Source organism: Penicillium macrosclerotiorum (assembly GCF_028827735.1).
Source record: "Penicillium macrosclerotiorum strain IBT 26536 chromosome Unknown utg000002l_segment0_segment0, whole genome shotgun sequence".
In the NCBI taxonomy this organism is placed as follows: domain Eukaryota; kingdom Fungi; phylum Ascomycota; class Eurotiomycetes; order Eurotiales; family Aspergillaceae; genus Penicillium; species Penicillium macrosclerotiorum.
Window position 1 is genome coordinate 4,679,931 of NW_026643082.1, and position 18,331 is coordinate 4,698,261.

The window sequence follows — 18,331 nt, forward strand, 5'->3', positions numbered from 1 at the left end:
CGATCTCGCCCTTTTCACGTGCCTTAGGATCAGGGCCCTAGAGTGAGTATATGGGAGTCGTTCGCTTCGAGCATTGAATCTTGGGGAGATATCCTTGTTGGAAGGTCTTATAGTCCAACCGGAGCTCGAAGCCCAGAGAATTGTGATCCAAATCAGGCCCTTGGTCAGCTGCCTGGTTGAGAATCGCTTTTCTGACTTGCACTCACAGTATCAAGTGCATCTAAACAGTTACAGTCTGTGTTGGGACGCCCAGGTTCCTTTCGTTGTTGAAGGTCGAAGAGAGAAACCAAAAAAAGGCGGTGCGACGGAAGAACAAAGATGTTAAATCGAGCTGGGTGTTTTGAAGTCTCTAAAAGACTCGTTAAAGGGAGGTCTTTCGAGTCTTAAGCGCCTGGAGTGCTCAAAGTAGACAAGCCGACTAGGCTCCAAAGCCCAGCCCCGCAGAGCCTCGCGCCAAGTGACTAACTGCCTGACTAACTGACGAAACCCCGACCTCACCTCTCCTTCTTAAGCCACTTTCAGTTCGTTTTCTTCCACTCGAGCTTCCACCCTCACTGCACTTTCGATCGGTATGTATAGCTTTCTACCCCTTGCAACGTTATGAATCTCTGTGGACCCTGAACTCCCCCTCTGGCAATCAGCTTGCGTTTTCTTGCCTCTTTTTTCCGCCCCCGCCCGCGTGCGCTTGGTTTGGCCCCTCTCCCTGGGCAACTTGTTAACTCCTCCTGTTGCTCCTTCACAGACATACTATTTTGCTTCTCGATTATTCCCCCAGCAAGCTTTCAAAAATGTCGAACCAGATTACTCTCACCTCCTCCGATGGCGTTGACGTTTCCGTTGGTACGTAGGGGTTCAATCTGCCCCCGCCTGACTTGTTTTCTCGAGCCCCGCGATCTAATCACAGCACAGAGCGCACTGTCGCGGAACGATCCGTCCTAATCAAGAACATGTTGGAAGACTTGGGCGACTCAGGCGAGGCTATTCCCATCCCCAACGTTCGTTCCCTTACCCCACTTCTTCGAGGGCTGGCCAAAATAATGCATGCAACCTGCTCACATGGACGTCTTCCTTTAGGTGAACGAGGCTGTTCTCAAGAAAGTTATCGAGTGGTGCGAGCACCACAAGAACGACCCTCCCACCACTGGTGATGAAGATGACAACCGCCGCAAGACCACCGATATCGACGAGTGGGACCAGAAGTTCATGCAGGTTGACCAGGAGATGCTGTTCGAGATCATCCTGGTAAGTTCTCGGTCGCCCGTAGCCCGCAACTTCACTAGGGCTCCCGTGATGTCTCTGCAGCAGTCATGTGATGAGTCTAACTATTCATCCTTCTAGGCTGCCAACTACCTCGACATCAAGGCTCTGCTCGATGTCGGCTGCAAGACTGTTGCCAACATGATCAAGGGCAAGTCCCCGGAGGAGATCCGCAAGACCTTCAATATCCAGAACGACTTTACCCCCGAGGAGGAAGACCAGATTCGTCGGGAAAACGAGTGGGCTGAGGAGTAAGTCACTGAATGTATTTGAGCTATAACATCGATTACACTTGACTGACGGGTTTCCTCGCCACAGCCGCTGAAAGTATCGCAATTGACATATCTCCCAACGTTCTTCCATATTCCAACTATGCGCCACGCCACATCATATTTTGATGCTTTTGAAAATACACCATGACGCCTGGTAGATCAACCCCTTGTGAATTGATTCCTTCCTCTGGTTACTATGAGCCACAGCATTTCCACCGCTTGGCTCATGCGTAACGCTTTGATGCCTAGTCATGGTGACTGCTTCTCTATCACTTGTCAACCCCTTTCCCATTGCTATGACGGCGTTCGGTCGAGCGACTCTCGTTTGCTCTTTGTGGTTCTTTGCCCCTTTTCTGTGCTTTATTCCTCGGGAATCGCTTTCCTCGTCCCTTCGAGGGACTGGGTTTTAGGCACAATAAATCTATCTATTAGTGTTTGCTTAGATTTATCATCCCTTTGCTCCAAGAATAGATCCGGTTTCTACGCATTCGGTCTTACTTATTTTTCAAAAAAAAGAGTGAGCCTTTGGCGATAGGGTTGAAACGTTCTACAACTAGAATCCCACTGGTCGATCTCTCTTTGTGGTCTACACAAGGAGGGGAGGGGAATTTTTTCGGTCTCCGGTGCAAACTGCAGTAGTCGTGCTTTAGTTGCGTCAATAAGGACAAGCGAGCAAACAATCGACAGCTTCGGTGCCACCTGCATACAAAGACACAGAATGATGTTTGCCAACTCTTGGCTTTCCATTTCTGTTCTTGCGCTCACCTTTCACCGCTTCTTGATTGTTAAGTAGAATGAAGCTCGGCCCTGAGCAGTCTAAGTTCCGAGTCGTCAGCGAGCATTCCGGACTCAAACCGATAAACTCTACATCACTGAGCCTGGCCGGAGCATCCCTCTCTGCTTACTTGGACCAAAGAGAATTAATAAGCGGGCTCAATAAAACGCGATATGCTAACTCGCCTATTCACTGATTTTCCCCCAAATAACAGCTTGGCGGAGAGAATGTTTTCTCTATCATTCCTCCCGATAGATTTGATTCAAGGGGAAATGACAGACCTACTATGGTATGAAAAACATAGTGAACAGAGCGTGAAGTCTAAATATACGTATTATCAGGTGATTATCTTGTCTCTTGTCGAGGCGATTCTATGTCACTAATTTTCCGATGCCTAGAGCGAACTATGTGTCCGGAATTTTTTCAATACTATTTCAAGAGCTCAATCCAGAGCAACTCAGTAGTTCCTAAGCTTAGCAAGACTCCCACTAGATCTATATATCATTTCACTTCACCGACAAGAATATGTACGAAGTGATAAATTCCGCATCTCTAGGCTTTACTGCAACATCAATGATTGTGAAAAGAGATGACGGGGGATGTCAGTGACACGACCAACCCACAAGTTACGGTACAGCATATAACATCTCACGAATCTGCATCAATAAATTGAGACTTAAAATTATATAAATGGCGTATCGTTCATTTAATCTTGACCTTCTTGGAAAACAGGGTTTCGTATTTGAAGCTTATCTGTTATGTCGTTTTAATCAGGAATTCCGAATCCCCACCCGCTTTGCTTTTCAAACGAGAGGAGGAAGTGGACGCTCGGCAATACGGAGAAATAAATTATGGAGTCACCCTGAATTCTGACGTCAGTACGCTGGCCCGGCAAGAAAGAGGCAAGGGGCTATGTAATCGGAAATACGGATAGATGGTGAAGCGTCTCTTGATTCATCTTTACTCTTTTCTTGACGACATTTGGTTCATGATACGCACTCGTCCATCAAACTCTATTTGCGCAACTCTGTGTACGATCAGTGACTCTAACAAGCAAGTTCCAGATGACACCGGTGAACGTCACAATCGCCGTTCTAGGGGCCACTGGAACCCAAGGTCGTGGTGTCGTGGCTGCACTGCTGAAGACGACCCAAGCAAACTTTTCTGTCATTGCATTGACACGCGACCTCAACTCTGAAGCCTCGCGTAGTCTCCTTGATCGACATCATGGAGATACCCGACTCAGTTTGAAATCTGCAAACGCCTATGACTTCAATTCTTTATTGCAGGCATTTGAAGGTGTATATGGAGTGTTTGCTGTCACCAATACGAGGTTGTCGGGTCAAATCATTCAAGACGAGGCCGACATGAAACATGAGTTGATCGCCGGGCAGAATATAATAAATGCCGCAAAGGTAAAAACTCTAACAACCTTCTATCATATTCATGGATATTAAGGCTTTCATTACTTACGAGAAACTTGTCATATGAAAGTAGATCTGTCAAATCAAGCACTTCGTCATGAGCAGCCTGCCGAGTATAAGTAATGCTAGCAATGGAAGATTTTCTAAAGTTCTGCATTTCGACCAGAAGCATGATATCGAAGAAATGGCCCAAAAAGAGCTTCCTGCTACATTTGTACATCCTGGTATGTCATCTCGATCTGGGAGCCTTCGAAATTCAAAATTGACTATCCTAGGGTTGTTTTACTCGAACTTAAATTGGCCCCAGTATTGTGTGCAGAAAGGTGTGTTTTAAGTTTGGTAGATTCTGAGCCAGGAAGCTGACAAAGGATGAAGATGGAATACTGCATTTTGTGAGTCCTCTTTCCAAGGAGAAAAGGACTGGATGGGTGGATCCATCTTACGACATTGGAATATTTGTTGCAGGTAGTAGTCCCTTGTTAGAATGCTTCAATCGGCTTGTTAACCTTTTATATACCAGAGATATTTTGTCAAGGGCCAGACAAAACGGTTGCGAAGGTGTATCCGGTTGTCGGCCCTCAAATCTCCACTCGAGAGATGATAGAAACATTTGAGGCTGCAACCTCTCGACGAGCCGTTGCGCAGCCTTCAACGATCAAGGAGTGGGGAGAACGTGTATCGTCAAGCGCTGGTGCGGGTTACCGTGAAGATATCGAACAAATGATGGAGTGGATCAATATTGCACCAGAGGACAAGATCTGCTTTGGTACCGTTGATCCGGAGGAAGACCTTTCTTTGGTGGACCTTGGTGTTTGCGCAAGTTCTTTCCGCGAGTGGATCGAACGGACAGGGTGGCAGGGACCTTGAAATACCTAGCCTATGTCGATGGACACATGATGAAATCTTTTGGTGTGCCATACCCATTAATTAGCAGAGAAATGAACGAGAAATCAACATTGATTCATGTTATGAAGTTTCAGTATACTTATACCTACATTTTTATCATTGCAGTTTTTTGAAATGAAAGCGCGCAAGGTGATTAATCATCTAGTGGCTTTGAGCCATTAATTGAGTCACAACTGCAAGTATTGTGGCCCAGGAAAGGGATGCCGAAGGTCTGATGAGTTACATGGTCAGCATTGGCAAGTATTGGAGACATCTCGCAAATATATATCCGTGGAAAGAGAGGGACACCAAATGGGTGGGTTTGAAAACCCCTACAACTATGGACCTCAGAAACGAAACTTCAAGTGATGAGAGATACGAGAAAGTCTATTGATGAACAAACGATATATAACGGCAGGCCTATAGAGAGAGTGACGAGGGATGATCGAGAAATAATTACAGCGGATCCATTCTGATTGTTTGTCAAGGTGAGGAGCGCTGGAGAACGTCTTTGACAATATCGATGTAGACCTCCAGGAGCTAGGTGGCGACGGCAGTAACAGCCTTGTCAAGCGCAGACTCGGCTAAAAACAATGAAGGGAGCATGCCATCGGATCGACAGTGAGTTGAGTGATATCGAGGATGGGAGATTGACTATTCTCCACTGCTGATCTCCACTAAGAGGATGGTGTAGTGTACGCTGGCAAGATACATTATCAGGCTGCCCCTCTTTCTATATTATAATGGCTCGCCATGGAGCATGTGGCTCGTACGTGAAGCCGGAAAGAGTAAATATCAAGGTCCAGATTAGGCTCAACCAGAGATCGCCTTCTACATGTCTACATGGCTTGGAGAGTCATCGAATACTCCGTGCAGGGCTGAGGTGAGGGTGGCAGTGCAAGACAACAAGGGACATCAATTCGAATTCCATCAGATTTTTGTAAAAAAGAGAACTTCCTCGCCAGACGAAAATCTCAGGACACCAGCGAAGGACACGCGAGGCCATCCGCCCAGAAATCACACCATGCCTGCATATATTTTCATCATGAAGGGTATTTTGAGGGCCAGTAAACTGTCGTCAAAGCTCGGCTCGAACTGGTCGTCATTTCCATGAGGGAAAACAGAGTGAAAAGGACGAGAAAAGAATCGAACACGAATAGGGTATTGGGTTCATCCGATTGTCATGTTCGAGATCACAAGAGACAGTTGCACGGCTTGGAAGTAGTTTCCATTAAATTTAAACTAGCGCGACCAAGTTGGGTGGACTAAGATGGTGGACTTCATGACAGGGCGAGCATCACGTCGTTAATATCGGTAGGATATCGAAATACACAACATCGTGGGAACGAGATATCGAAGAGCGTGGAAGGGCCGGGTGGGAATAGTCCGAGCCGAATTTAGATGCCCAGACGGGTCTTGCGCCAGTGTCGCCGCTTAGCGTTGTATCTGTTCGTGGAGAAAGACAAGTTAGCGATGAATGTTCCGTCCGCGTTATTTTGTGTCGTCATGGTTCTCGTGGGTTTTCGGTTCCGTTGTAATCGAATTTTTTTCCCAAAGATATCCGACCGCCTCGACCACAGACGTCTTTCGATATTTGAACTCTTCGCTGGGTATTTCCAAGGGCGCTGATTTACCTGATGGTGTTGCCAGTGCGCAGGCGAATCCACTGGGGGATAGGACGGTTCTGGCGCTGAGCTTTGGCAAGCTTCTGCTTGGTGCGGAAAGTCTTGTGGCTCTGTTTCGACGAAAGGTGTTAGTCGCCGCGCAGGAAAAATTCCGAACGGAGGAAACGGTTCTTGATGGTCGATCCAGAGAGCAACGGGGATATCTTCAAGAGCGACAGAGGGATGGAGTACTGACCGGCATCTTGAAGGCTTGAACGCGACAGCGAGCTGGTTGGATAAGAGAAGTTGTCGACCTTCGGGAGGCGGATGGTTTGTGTGCGGGCAGGGCTTGGCTTCGCTTCGGTAGGGTCAGGTGATGTGCCGGGATGGGGCACGGCATTTTCCGGCCTGAGGCTCTAAACAGACACCCCGATTACCAGGCCACAAGGCGCCTAGGCTGTCAGGCCCCCTACGCGCCCAGTCGCTTTGTTCGGGGCTCAGCGCGTCTTTCTTCCGAATGCAGTCCCCGCCGCCCCCAAGAATCCTTTCTCACATTCTATTTGTGTTGGACTTGTCCAACCCCTGTCTGGTGTTTCGTAAAAATAATAGTGTTGGATTTGATGTTCGACAGGCACTTGATCAGGGATTTTCCCCCGCATGATGATGCGAGTACGGCCACGAAGGATGGGTTCTGAGGGATCCTGATCCTTTCTCACAGTCCAACCTATTTCCGTCGTGTACATGCCGGACGGGGTCTTGCGTGGTAGATAGTATATTGCTGCATATCACTTGGAATACCTGTCTGGGTAATACGTTGATCCAGATCCATCACATTATCTGAAACAGACTAGTCTGTTGGATTTTACTTTTATTTTTTTTTTTTTTTTCCGTAGTGTCGCATGGCATATCATCAAAGAACCATACGCCGTCCAGCAATCTACAGTGCTAGTAACAGTAGAGCAACACTAGGGGGTATGGAAACTAATCAAGAGCATTCCATTATCGATCAGGAATATCCAACTGCCACGCAGCGATTGCCTAAAGGGGGAAGCGAGATACACCATCCTTCAATGCGACCTAACGTGGTTGAAAACGCTGTGGCCATGTTAGAGTCGATCGGTGTTCGGAGACCAGCAATCCCCGACCACCGGGCCAAACTTGTAGTGCAAAATACGAAATACGGAGTATTTACGGACGAAACCCACGGGCGAAGCGCTTGGTTGAGCGTGCTTTGCAAGCCCTACCCTTTTTTCCGATCGTGATTTCAGAGCTTCTGACTGGTGGATCCGCGTCAGGGTGTCCATGTTCCGTGGGATCCAAGCGTCCTGCACGGGAACCGGATTTTAGAGTGCGCTGGGAGATGGCGCAGAAGATGGGGAGGAGCAATAAATTAGGCATCACCCAGCGCTATTGCGTCCATGATCCATAGGCCGCGTCAATTTGGTGAAAATGAGTCAAGAGTCTGGCTCACGGGCCCTCGTATTCGGCTGTCGCGCCCGCCAGACTCGCCTAATCCATGCCGCAGCGTCGCATCCAGCCGACCCTGGAGCCCCATGCACTATTCTTATGTATCAGGGGGATGATAAGGGAAGGAGCGGGAGGGGTCCAAGTCAAGTATTACATAGTACCACATAAAACGGCATAGTACTACATTATAGAGGGAGAAGCGAGGTTCTCGTAGATCGGCCGATGGACAACTATGCTACTGGGGAATCATAGTTGAAGCTCATCGCGCATCACTCATAGCTCATAGCTCGGTCACGGATTGTTCTGGACCTCCCGCGGGGGGTTACAGAGTATAAAGATATCCACCTACCTTCGATGCACGGTATCATCCGGGACTTTTCTCCGGCGTGGTACACGGTGGTAAGGGACGGCCACTGTCCTGGAGAGTCTGCTCGCGCGACTCGTCGCGCGCGAAGAGCTGGGCGGCTCGCCCTGTTGTTGGAGTATCAGTCCTTGTGTATCAGAAGATTGTGTATCCCGTTCCACAGGCCTTCTTGGTTCGAGGGCCGATCAAGGGAAAACGGACGAAGACTCGGAGTTTCTCTGCATGTACTTTTTCCCCACCTCTGCGAGGAATGCTTCAGATCTGGGGGATAGCAGTTGGAGCTCAGATGAGGTACAGAGAGTATCATGGACAGCGCAAACGTCCAGCCTACGAAGAATGTCACGATCAGGGGAGTACATCGTGTATAGGACCGCATGTCGTAGTCTGGCAGGTATCTTTTATAGTTCGCAGTACTCCGTACTCCGTACTGCCTGGTCCATATACTCCGATCATGACTTGGGTCCGTGGCCAGGCCGCTGCATAAACACTCCATAAACCGGCCGGAATCTGGAGTCTCCGGCCCACTTGGTCTCGGGTTCGGTGCTCGTTTTTTTTCTCGGACCAACGATCCATGGCTTGTCTAGGAATAATTGTATTATTCTGATTTGTTCGAAACAGGCAGATGCTCTACGATCCCTAGTTCTGCCCGGAGTATATGAATCATCCCGCGATCCGAGAGCCTGAGCTGGGCTGGCTTCTCTTTTGCTCGACACCTTGAACTCGACTTTCTTTTGCACCGACGAACGACTTGACTCCGCTTCCTCCTATTTTCTTCCTCCTCAGCGACTTCTGTGCAAATAATCCCGCGTGGATCTTCACGCGCAATCTCACTCCTCTTTTTTTAGGCTTCCGCGACCGGGCCCGCATTCTGTTTCCTGATCCGATTGTGACATCCTAAATTGGTGCCAAATCGGCCTTTTTAAATCCATTCGCCACGAGACCCCGGATTCTCCCCGTTGCTTTTGTTCTCTGTCCACTCGCTGGTCGCCGTAATTTTGCGATCGACCGATCCCGCGTCTTGCCCATCTGAGCCCTTGGTCCAGAGTTCAAGAATCCTGCATGGAGTAGAACGACGGTCCACCGGCCAGAAATAAAAAAAAAGTGGGCCATCGCGACTGCTCTCTTTTGCGACGTTTGCGCATTTACCAAACCAATCCCCGAGACGCTCTCCGGATTCCGCCACGATGCAGCAGCCCGAGGAGGGCGCAACGGCGGTGGAAAAAGTCGTGGATGAGGTCATCACCGCCGATCAGCCATCGTCGACTGACAAGACCGAGAAGAACTACGACTCCGGCTCAACCTCCTCCGCAACAGCCAAGGAAAATGGCAGCAAGACCGTGCTGGACTTGAATGACGATGCTATCTTCGCCCATCTCCCCGAGCATGAGAAGGAGATCCTCAAGAGACAGCTGGATGCCCCGGATGTCAAGATCTCATTTTTCGGCCTCTATCGTTATGCGTCGCACACGGATATCCTCATCCTCGTGGTGAGCGCCATCTGTTCGATTGTCGCCGGTGCGGCCCTGCCCTTGTTCACGGTCAGTGTTCAGCGTCCCAGGTCACGGACGTGAACCTCCCCTTTGCTTCTTCGACCACATTGCCGGAACTAACTCCTCCATGTATGCGCGATAGATTCTGTTTGGCTCCTTGACCACCGCCTTTCAGCAGAGGTCGTTGAGGGAGATCTCCTTTGATGCTTTTTATCATGAACTGACCAAGAATGTGTTATACTTCGTCTACCTCGGTATTGCGGAATTTGTCACCGTGTACGTGAGCACCATTGGATTCATCTATACCGGTGAACATGTGACGCAGAAGATCCGAGAGCACTACCTGGAGGCCATTATGCGCCAGAACATCGCCTACTTTGACAAGCTGGGTGCCGGTGAGGTTACCACTCGTATCACGGCCGACACCAATCTCATCCAAGACGGGGTCTCGGAAAAGGTCGGATTGACCTTGACAGCCCTCGCGACCTTCGTCACCGCATTCGTGGTGGCCTACATCAAGTATGCCCGCCTCGCTGGTATCTGTACCTCGACCATTGTCGCACTTGTCGTGATCATGGGTGGTGGGTCTCGGTTCATCATCAAATTTAGTAAATTGTCGTTGGAAAGCTATGGCGCGGGGGGCACCGTGGCCGAAGAAGTCATTAGTTCGATTCGCAATGCAACCGCGTTCGGCACCCAGGACAAGCTGGCCAAGCAGTATGAAGTCCACCTGCGGGAGGCTGAACGATGGGGCACGCGGCTGCAAATGGCACTGGGCGTGATGGTCGGTGCCATGTTCGGTATCATGTTCCTGAACTACGGTCTCGGCTTCTGGATGGGATCGCGGTACTTGGTGGAGGGCAAGGTCAACGTAGGCCAGGTCTTGACCATTCTGATGGCAATTTTAATTGGTTCCTTCAGCTTGGGCAATGTCAGCCCCAACGGCCAGGCCTTCACCAACGCCGTGGCGGCTGCAGCCAAGATTTTCGCGACGATCGACCGTACCTCCCCGGTGGATCCCACGTCGGACGAAGGCCTGATCCTGGAGCACATTGATGGTCACATTGAGTTCCGCAATGTGAAGCATATCTACCCCTCGCGTCCGGAGGTGACGGTTATGCAAGACGTTAGCCTGTCGATCCCCGCTGGCAAAACCACTGCGCTTGTCGGCCCTTCGGGATCAGGCAAGAGTACCGTGGTGGGTCTGGTTGAGCGCTTCTACCTGCCCGTTGGCGGTACGGTATTCTTGGACGGTCATGACATTCAAACCCTAAACCTGCGCTGGCTGCGCCAGCAGATCTCTCTCGTCCAGCAGGAGCCTGTTTTATTCGGTACCACTATCTACAAGAACATCCGCCATGGTCTGATTGGAACTCCCCTCGAAAATGAGCCTGAGGAGCGCATTCGCGAGCTGATTGAGAACGCCGCCAAGATGGCGAATGCCCACGAGTTTATCACGGCCTTGCCTGAGGGATATGAGACCAATGTCGGCCAGCGTGGATTTTTGCTTTCCGGTGGACAGAAACAGCGAATTGCGATTGCCCGTGCCGTGGTCTCTGATCCTAAGATTTTACTCCTGGATGAAGCTACCTCGGCCCTGGACACCAAATCCGAAGGCGTCGTCCAGGCTGCGCTTGATCGTGCTGCTGAGGGGCGTACAACTATCGTCATCGCTCATCGACTGTCTACCATCAAGACCGCGCACAACATTGTGGTCTTTGTCAACGGTCAGATTGTTGAGCAGGGTACTCATGATGACTTGATCGAATCTGAGGGTGCTTATTCGAAACTCGTGGAGGCCCAACGTATCAATGAGGAAAAGGAAGCTGACGCTCTCGCCGAGGAGGAGTTGGAAGATGATTCTGACGAGGCTTTGGAAAAGGAGCATGTCTCTAGGGTCAAATCCGTTGCTAGTGGCACAACGAGCCTCAAGGGAGACGAAAAGGCTGCGGCTGGGAACTTGTTCCCCGAGGACATTCGCCGGGCTGATACTCGCAAGTCGGTGTCTAGTGTCATCCTTTCCAAGAAGGGACCCGAGGCGAGGCAAAAGTATTCTCTTTGGACCTTGATCAAGTTCATCGCTTCTTTTAACCGGGAAGAATGGAAGGCCATGGTCGTCGGCCTTCTATTTTCAATTCTTGCTGGTGGTGGCCAGCCCACCCAGGCTTTCCTGTATGCCAAAGCGATCAGCGCCCTGTCTCTGCCAAAGTCTCAGTACGACAAACTTCGCTCTGATGCTAATTTCTGGTCCCTAATGTTTCTGGTCGTTGGTATCGTCCAGTTCATTACGTTTTCCTCCCACGGAGTCGCCTTCGCGTTCTGTTCGGAACGTCTTATCTGCAAGGCTCGCAGCAAGGCCTTCCGGATCATGCTCCGTCAGGATATCAACTTCTTTGATAAGGAGGAGAACAGCACAGGAGCTTTAACCTCATTTCTGTCAACAGAAACCAAGCACCTGTCGGGCGTCAGCGGCCAGACTCTCGGAACGATCCTAATGACCTCAACTACTTTGATTGCCGCCATTGTGATTTCCCTGTCTTTTGGCTGGAAGTTGGCTCTGGTTTGCATCAGTGTGGTTCCTGTCCTGCTTGCCTGTGGTTTCTACCGCTTCTATATGCTTGCCGCATTCCAGCGACGGTCTAAAGCAGCTTACGAAGGATCGGCCAGCTATGCCTGTGAGGCTACCTCTGCTATCCGCACGGTTGCTTCCCTTACCCGTGAATCGGATGTCTGGGATGCGTATCACAGCCAGCTCGAAGATCAGGCACGGACGAGCCTGATCTCGGTTATTAAGTCTTCCTCGCTCTATGCTGCTTCTCAGGCCCTGGTCTTCTTTTGTGTCGCTCTTGGCTTCTGGTACGGCGGTACCCTCCTGGGCCACTTCGAGTATGACACCTTCCGGTTCTTCGTCTGCTTCAGCGAAATCTTGTTTGGTGCTCAGTCCGCCGGCACTGTCTTCTCCTTTTCCCCTGACATGGGCAAGGCTAAGAACGCTGCTTCTGAGTTCCGCATGCTGTTCGACCGCCGCCCGACCATCGATACCTGGTCTCAGGAGGGCGAGCAGATTGAAAATGTTGATGGCGTCATTGAGTTCCGAGACGTGCACTTCCGCTACCCGACCCGTCCTGAGCAGCCCGTCCTCCGCGGCCTGAACCTCAGTGTCAAGCCTGGCCAGTACATCGCCTTGGTCGGCCCAAGTGGTTGTGGCAAGAGTACCACCATTGCTCTCCTGGAACGATTCTACGACGCCCTGTCGGGTGGCGTCTATGTCGATGGCAAAAACATTGCCGATCTGAATGTCAACTCATACCGCAGCCACCTGGCTCTGGTCAGCCAGGAGCCCACTCTGTACCAGGGTACGATCAAGGATAACATCCTGCTGGGTATCGTAGAGGACGATGTACCCGAAGAAGCGCTGGTCAAGGCCTGCAAAGACGCCAACATTTATGACTTTATCATGTCGCTCCCCGACGGCTTCAATACTGTTGTTGGCAGCAAGGGCGGCATGCTCTCGGGTGGTCAGAAGCAGCGTGTTGCTATTGCTCGCGCCCTGCTGCGTAACCCGAAGATCCTGCTCTTGGACGAGGCCACCTCCGCCTTGGACTCAGAATCCGAGAAGGTTGTCCAGGCCGCCCTGGATGCTGCGGCGAGGGGTCGCACGACTATCGCCGTTGCTCACCGTCTCAGCACCATCCAGAAGGCTGACATCATCTACGTTTTCGACCAGGGCAAGATTGTGGAGAGCGGTACCCATGCCGAGCTGCTGCACAACAAGGGCCGCTATTACGAGCTGGTCAACCTGCAGAGTCTGGGAAAGACTCACTAAACATGTACCTTGGGCCTCGTTTCATTCTCCCATCTTCCTCACACTCCCATCGATACCCTCTTTATAATCCCCATCTATCGCCCTTCATACATACCCACCGAGGCTCTAATCCCTTTTGCTCTTCAATACTCTATAATGTCTTACAACCCTCTATTTTCACCTCCTATCTCATCCCATCTCCTTTCAATGTATCCATTAGCTTTTCTCTTCTCTCTTCCATTTTTTTTTGCATCTATATTTCTCTAGCTTCATGTTATATAGATTCTGCAAGTGAGGTGGATTGAAATCACCGAGTTACTGTCCTCCTATCTCTCTCCCTCGGTCAAACATAGTCGAAATAGAGAAAAAGAAAATGTCTTTTACGTTGTTATTCTCGATTCTGAACGTTTTTGTGCAAATTAGTCCTATTGGGGAATAATTGAAGAATAGATTCGCTTCACATTTGACTATGACTATTGAATAATAGTATAAAATAAACAAGAGAATACCTAGACCTAATTGGCAGGCTTCCACAACGCCACGCCCACACACCGAATTCTTCCCTGGATTTAATCCTGTTCTCGAACGCCGTATTCCCGTTGTACGTCGGCGCACTGTACGCCTTGAGCCTCTGCAATCAAACCCATCAGGCCCTGTGCCACATCTTTGACCTCATTATACTCGTGTAGTAGGTGGATGTGCCGTTTTACTGTTTTCGAGGGGTCGTGGCTGTGCTCCGGATTAGATCACACGTACTGAAAAACCGCACAATAAGTGATACCCCGATCTATCGGCCTCATACCTGAGTTTGACTCGGCATTCTTCTATCTCTGCTTCTAGTTGCGCTTTCTGGGTCTCGAGGCTGGCAATCGACATGCGCAGGGTGGCCTAACCTAATTGGTGAGACGTGGTGATTCCTTCCAGCGAGGGAATTGGGGGTCCCGACCAACTGCTGAGCTCTTGCTTGCTCATTCATGTTAGTCAAACAGAATGCCGGCGGCTCAGTGATTGCTTGAGTATCGGCCTAAACCCTCTGTAATAGTGGCTGCTTCGCTGCTTTGCTGCTTGCTGCGTTGCTTGAGTGCTTGTACTTCGCCTGTCAGACCAAGTGGGTCTTAACCGTCTGCGGCGCTTGCACTTCGATCCGGCGCCTCCAATCACCTCCCGCTGAATAATCGGCGTCGCAATCAGGCATCCGGAACTTCAGGAACCGCGAAGGGGCTTCAACCCTTCAACATCCCACCTTCTCTTTCTCTCCTCCCACAACTCCATCATGCAGCTCCTGCGACAAGGGTCCCTGTGGACCCTGACACTGTTCGCTGGTTTGGCGCTCGCTCACGGTGGCCATGAAGCTGTTCCCGAGGGCTCCGCGGTCTCCGAGGACCCCATAGTATGTGCTGCCCGCGCCTGTCTTGGGTCGCATCCCGGTTTTGTTTACTAGATGACCTTCTTTACTAACGGAGTCTGTCTTTGGCTTAGGATTCCACTCTTTGGACACACATGATTTTGATGGGCTTCGCTTTTGGAATCATTTTTCCGTTGGGCATGGTTCTTGGTGTACGTGGTCTAGTAGATTATATTACATACTCGTTGCGACGTTGGCTTACACCTATCAATCATTTTTTTAGATCGTCCGCTCCCGCTGGCATGTACCAGTCCAAATTGTCGGAACTGTTATTGCCGTTCTCGCCTACTTCCTCGGCCACGCCCACAAGGGCCGCCAGTTTGGCAAGAACCTCCACGCCTCATTCGCAAACTGGCTGATGTTGCTGCTGGTGGTTCAGGTCGTGCTAGGATTCTATTTGAAACTTCATTTGGAGAAGGCTGGTCAGGCTCGCATTCGATGGATCTTTGTCTTGGCCCATGGGATTGTCGGCAAGATCATGCCTGTCATCAGCTGGGCTCAGATGCTGTTTGGTGGGATTGCAGCCCTGGGCTTCTGCCAGGGTGACCACCTTGGACAGTGTCTAGCTCACTTCATTATGGGGAGCGCATTCATTGGCTACGGTATCTGTCTCACAATTCTCTTGCTAGTCGGCCAGTACTGGCTGCGCCGCACTGGCCGCAGCCAGGAGTTCTTCGATTCTCTGATCATCGCTGCATGGGGCTGTGTGAACACTTTCACCGAGCATCGCTGGGGTGGACCTTGGGTCCACAATGATCTCCAGCATACCACAATGGGCATTGTCTGGTGGTGCGCTGGCCTTCTCGGTATGTGGCTCAGCCGTAACCGCAACGGCCGCCCTAAGCGGAACCTGATTCCTGCTATTGTTATTTTGATAACTGGTTATGCCATGTCTGCCCACGCGCAGACTCTCATGATCAGTACTATGATCCACTCCATCTTTGGTTATACTCTGATGGCTGCTGGTCTGACTCGGATTATTGAGATCTCCTTTGTGCTGCGTGACCAGAGTGCCATCAGCATGAGCGGCTCTGATCCCAACAGTTTCCAGTATCTCCCTCCATTCCTGCTGTATGCCTCAGGCTTCCTGTTCATGGGTGCTACCGAGGAGCAGATGCAACTGTTGAGCGATGCTGGCATCACGCACGTCTCATACGTGCTGATATTGTACAGCATTGCCTTTATTCTCTTCCTCTGTACGTGAAAATTTCCTTCATACTAACTGGACTTATCTGATAACATTTTCAGTTGTGAATGTTCTTCTCCACATCTACGCGGTCCACGCTTGGCCGGAGTCCGACGACTCGGCTGATACCCAAGAAGGCGGCCCTAAGTATACCAATGCCAACGGTAGCTACATGAATGGACGTGCACGCTCTAACTCTGAGGCCCAGCGTATCTCTGATGCTGAGGCCTTTGAGCTCCAAGGGTTGATTAGCGAAGACGAGGAGGAAGCCGGGTCCTCGATGGGTCCTAAAAAGACGACCGACGAAGAGATGGCCACGAAGAAAACCTCTCGTGATTAATCTCGTACTACTATGTTTCCTTTAGATTTTGTTATAAAGGTTGGACGACCCTCCTCAGAAGGCGCTTTTTGGAAGACCTTTCAGCCTTTCAGACAAGTTTCCCTTGGTTCTTTTGGTGTTTCATTGGACACCTTTTTTTGCAGTTCTCTTTTGGCACATTTTCCAAAGAATTGGTGTGCTAATGTGGATTGTGGACATGGCAGTATATCTTCCTTGGGAACGATATACAGAATGTCCGTCTTGCCATTTGCATGTTTTGAATCGGAGTCTCGGCTTAATCTGGAAAATCCGGTGTTTTTTGTTGCCACACCGTGTCGTATATAAGTAACTAATTTTATCAATCTGGACATACTTTTTGAGACTGGTCCTTTTTAAGATTTTGTCGCATGCTCTACTGTAGGTAATTGAACTTTGAGTGTCATAGAATGTATTTTGCTGGATATCGTACACAAACATAATATCATGTCTTTCTTGTTTATCGAAAAGGGATAATGATGCCATGAATCTCAAATCAGAAAGTTGTCATCTCAAAACATCCCAAAATCCCAATCCCAACCCATCAGAATGTTAAACGCTCAATACGCCGGATGTCCAATCAGCACTCCTTAAAAATCAATCCGCACTATCAGACTTCACAGAATAGTCACAGGCGTAGTGGCAGGGGGCGCAGTAGTATCCGCCAGCGGAATGGGATTAGCCACTGGCGGAACAGCCGCCAAAGAACCCACATCCATCTCAGGTGGGAAGAACGGGTGCAGGGAGTAGATAGGCCCGATGGATTTATCGCCGTCGAAGAGCAGCATATTCTGCAGCGGCTGCTCACGCGCAGATAACACGTTGATCACATCCTGTGCCAACGCCCCGCCTAGAAACGCTGCCACAGGACTCAGCTCACATCCTAGGTTCTGCAGGAACTGCCGTAGAAACGATGAATCCAGAGTCGTAGGATCTAGCTGCAGCTCCTGGTGGCTCTCACTCGCAAGCTTTGTGAAGATCTCAAGGTCTTGGTGTGCGAAGCTGGGCCGGCGACCAGCGGAAATTTTTTCAAACTCCCATAGAGCGCGCAGGCAGCTGAGCAGCGGAGTCACTTGTTTCCGGCGTCTGGGGAGCCGCGTGATTTCATCGGGGAGCGGCGAAGTGTTGGCAAGCTGTAGCGGGGAGTAGGTTTCGCGCTTGGTGACAAGCTCGATGGTTTTGTCGCCTTCTTTCTTGGTTGCGACATTGACAATGCTTCGAGTGAGAGTTTCCTGCTGTTGCGAGGGCACGTTGGACTTGGCGCGTTCAATGACGAAGTCATGGCTGATGAGGTCGGCGAAGACATAGCCATAGAACCCGTGCAGCCCTGCTGCGTAGAAAGGTCGGTTGGCAATCCGGCAGGCCGCATTGATGGTGGTGTTTGTGGCGAAGTCGAGTTCTGTTGCAATTGTTACATCGAACTGAGCGAAGAAGGCGGGTTCCTTGGCCCGAATGTCCGATGTGTCGATGTTGAGTTTAACGCGCGGGTTCATTCGGTGAATCTGAGGTCCGGCGATTTCAGCGCGCTGGGCGGGAACAATGGGTTAGCCGCTGGAGGATTGATTTGTTTTATTGGGGCGGTTTCTTGTTCTCACATTCTTGCCTTGTTGAATGATGCTTTCATCCCTGTGTGCTTCCTCCAAGAAGAATTGCGCATCCAGATCGGCCTCCGTGACCGGCTCATGGTCAATGATAGTGAGCGAGCCGATGCCAGCGAGGACAAGGTTTTTGGCCACCTCATTCGCAAGGGCTTTCACCGTAATAAGGAGTATATTGGCAGACCGAATCCTAGATTGTTTCAGTTAGAGCTTGGCTTGCTGATTTTCGATTAAATGAAAGGTGCTCACTTCTCTTGCGCCTGAACTCCCCATAGCCGGATCTGTCGGTCATAAAGTGCGATCTCATCTGAACCATGACTAGTTAGCACAGGGCCCTTGATTTCTTGCGATGATAGGAACCTACCAGCACTGATCCCTTGGGCGTTTCCTGCTTCCGCCATCGTGAAGTTGGTGTCGTTGGGCGGTGGAGAGAAGTAAAGTGGA

General features: G+C 50.3%; 7 protein-coding genes across 7 annotated transcripts; 4 read left to right on the top strand and 3 right to left on the bottom strand.

Moving 5' to 3' along the window:
* Positions 1 to 788: 788 nt before the first annotated feature.
* Positions 789 to 1,512, top strand: skpA (SCF ubiquitin ligase subunit skpA; the record flags this gene model as incomplete). Its single annotated transcript, XM_057074552.1, has 4 exons — positions 789 to 840; positions 910 to 995; positions 1,075 to 1,242; positions 1,339 to 1,512. 4 exons carry the CDS (start codon positions 789 to 791, stop codon positions 1,510 to 1,512), a joined length of 480 nt encoding a protein of 159 aa, XP_056938193.1.
* A 1,856-nt stretch (positions 1,513 to 3,368) lies between these two features.
* On the top strand, positions 3,369 to 4,595 carry N7462_002827 (uncharacterized protein; the record flags this gene model as incomplete). The annotated part of the gene is made up of 4 exons (XM_057074553.1): positions 3,369 to 3,719; positions 3,802 to 4,041; positions 4,088 to 4,228; positions 4,251 to 4,595. 4 exons carry the CDS (start codon positions 3,369 to 3,371, stop codon positions 4,593 to 4,595), a joined length of 1,077 nt encoding a protein of 358 aa, XP_056938194.1.
* Positions 4,596 to 6,010: 1,415 nt separating this feature from the next.
* On the bottom strand, positions 6,011 to 6,479 carry N7462_002828 (60S ribosomal protein eL39; the record flags this gene model as incomplete). The annotated part of the gene is made up of 3 exons (XM_057074554.1): positions 6,011 to 6,059; positions 6,248 to 6,348; positions 6,474 to 6,479. The coding sequence occupies 3 exons, from the start codon at positions 6,477 to 6,479 to the stop codon at positions 6,011 to 6,013; spliced, it is 156 nt and encodes a 51-aa protein (XP_056938195.1).
* Positions 6,480 to 9,232: 2,753 nt separating this feature from the next.
* Positions 9,233 to 13,364, top strand: mdr1 (ABC multidrug transporter Mdr1; the record flags this gene model as incomplete). The annotated part of the gene is made up of 2 exons (XM_057074555.1): positions 9,233 to 9,586; positions 9,681 to 13,364. The coding sequence occupies 2 exons, from the start codon at positions 9,233 to 9,235 to the stop codon at positions 13,362 to 13,364; spliced, it is 4,038 nt and encodes a 1,345-aa protein (XP_056938196.1).
* Positions 13,365 to 13,912: 548 nt separating this feature from the next.
* N7462_002830 (SWI5/SAE3 family protein) lies at positions 13,913 to 14,219 on the bottom strand (the record flags this gene model as incomplete). The annotated part of the gene is made up of 2 exons (XM_057074556.1): positions 13,913 to 14,072; positions 14,146 to 14,219. 2 exons carry the CDS (start codon positions 14,217 to 14,219, stop codon positions 13,913 to 13,915), a joined length of 234 nt encoding a protein of 77 aa, XP_056938197.1.
* A 397-nt stretch (positions 14,220 to 14,616) lies between these two features.
* Positions 14,617 to 16,274, top strand: N7462_002831 (Ytp1 family protein; the record flags this gene model as incomplete). The annotated part of the gene is made up of 4 exons (XM_057074557.1): positions 14,617 to 14,733; positions 14,823 to 14,900; positions 14,972 to 15,944; positions 15,997 to 16,274. The coding sequence occupies 4 exons, from the start codon at positions 14,617 to 14,619 to the stop codon at positions 16,272 to 16,274; spliced, it is 1,446 nt and encodes a 481-aa protein (XP_056938198.1).
* A 632-nt stretch (positions 16,275 to 16,906) lies between these two features.
* On the bottom strand, positions 16,907 to 18,288 carry N7462_002832 (E1 ubiquitin-activating protein AOS1; the record flags this gene model as incomplete). Its single annotated transcript, XM_057074558.1, has 3 exons — positions 16,907 to 17,815; positions 17,885 to 18,077; positions 18,137 to 18,288. The coding sequence occupies 3 exons, from the start codon at positions 18,286 to 18,288 to the stop codon at positions 16,907 to 16,909; spliced, it is 1,254 nt and encodes a 417-aa protein (XP_056938199.1).
* Positions 18,289 to 18,331: the final 43 nt, after the last annotated feature.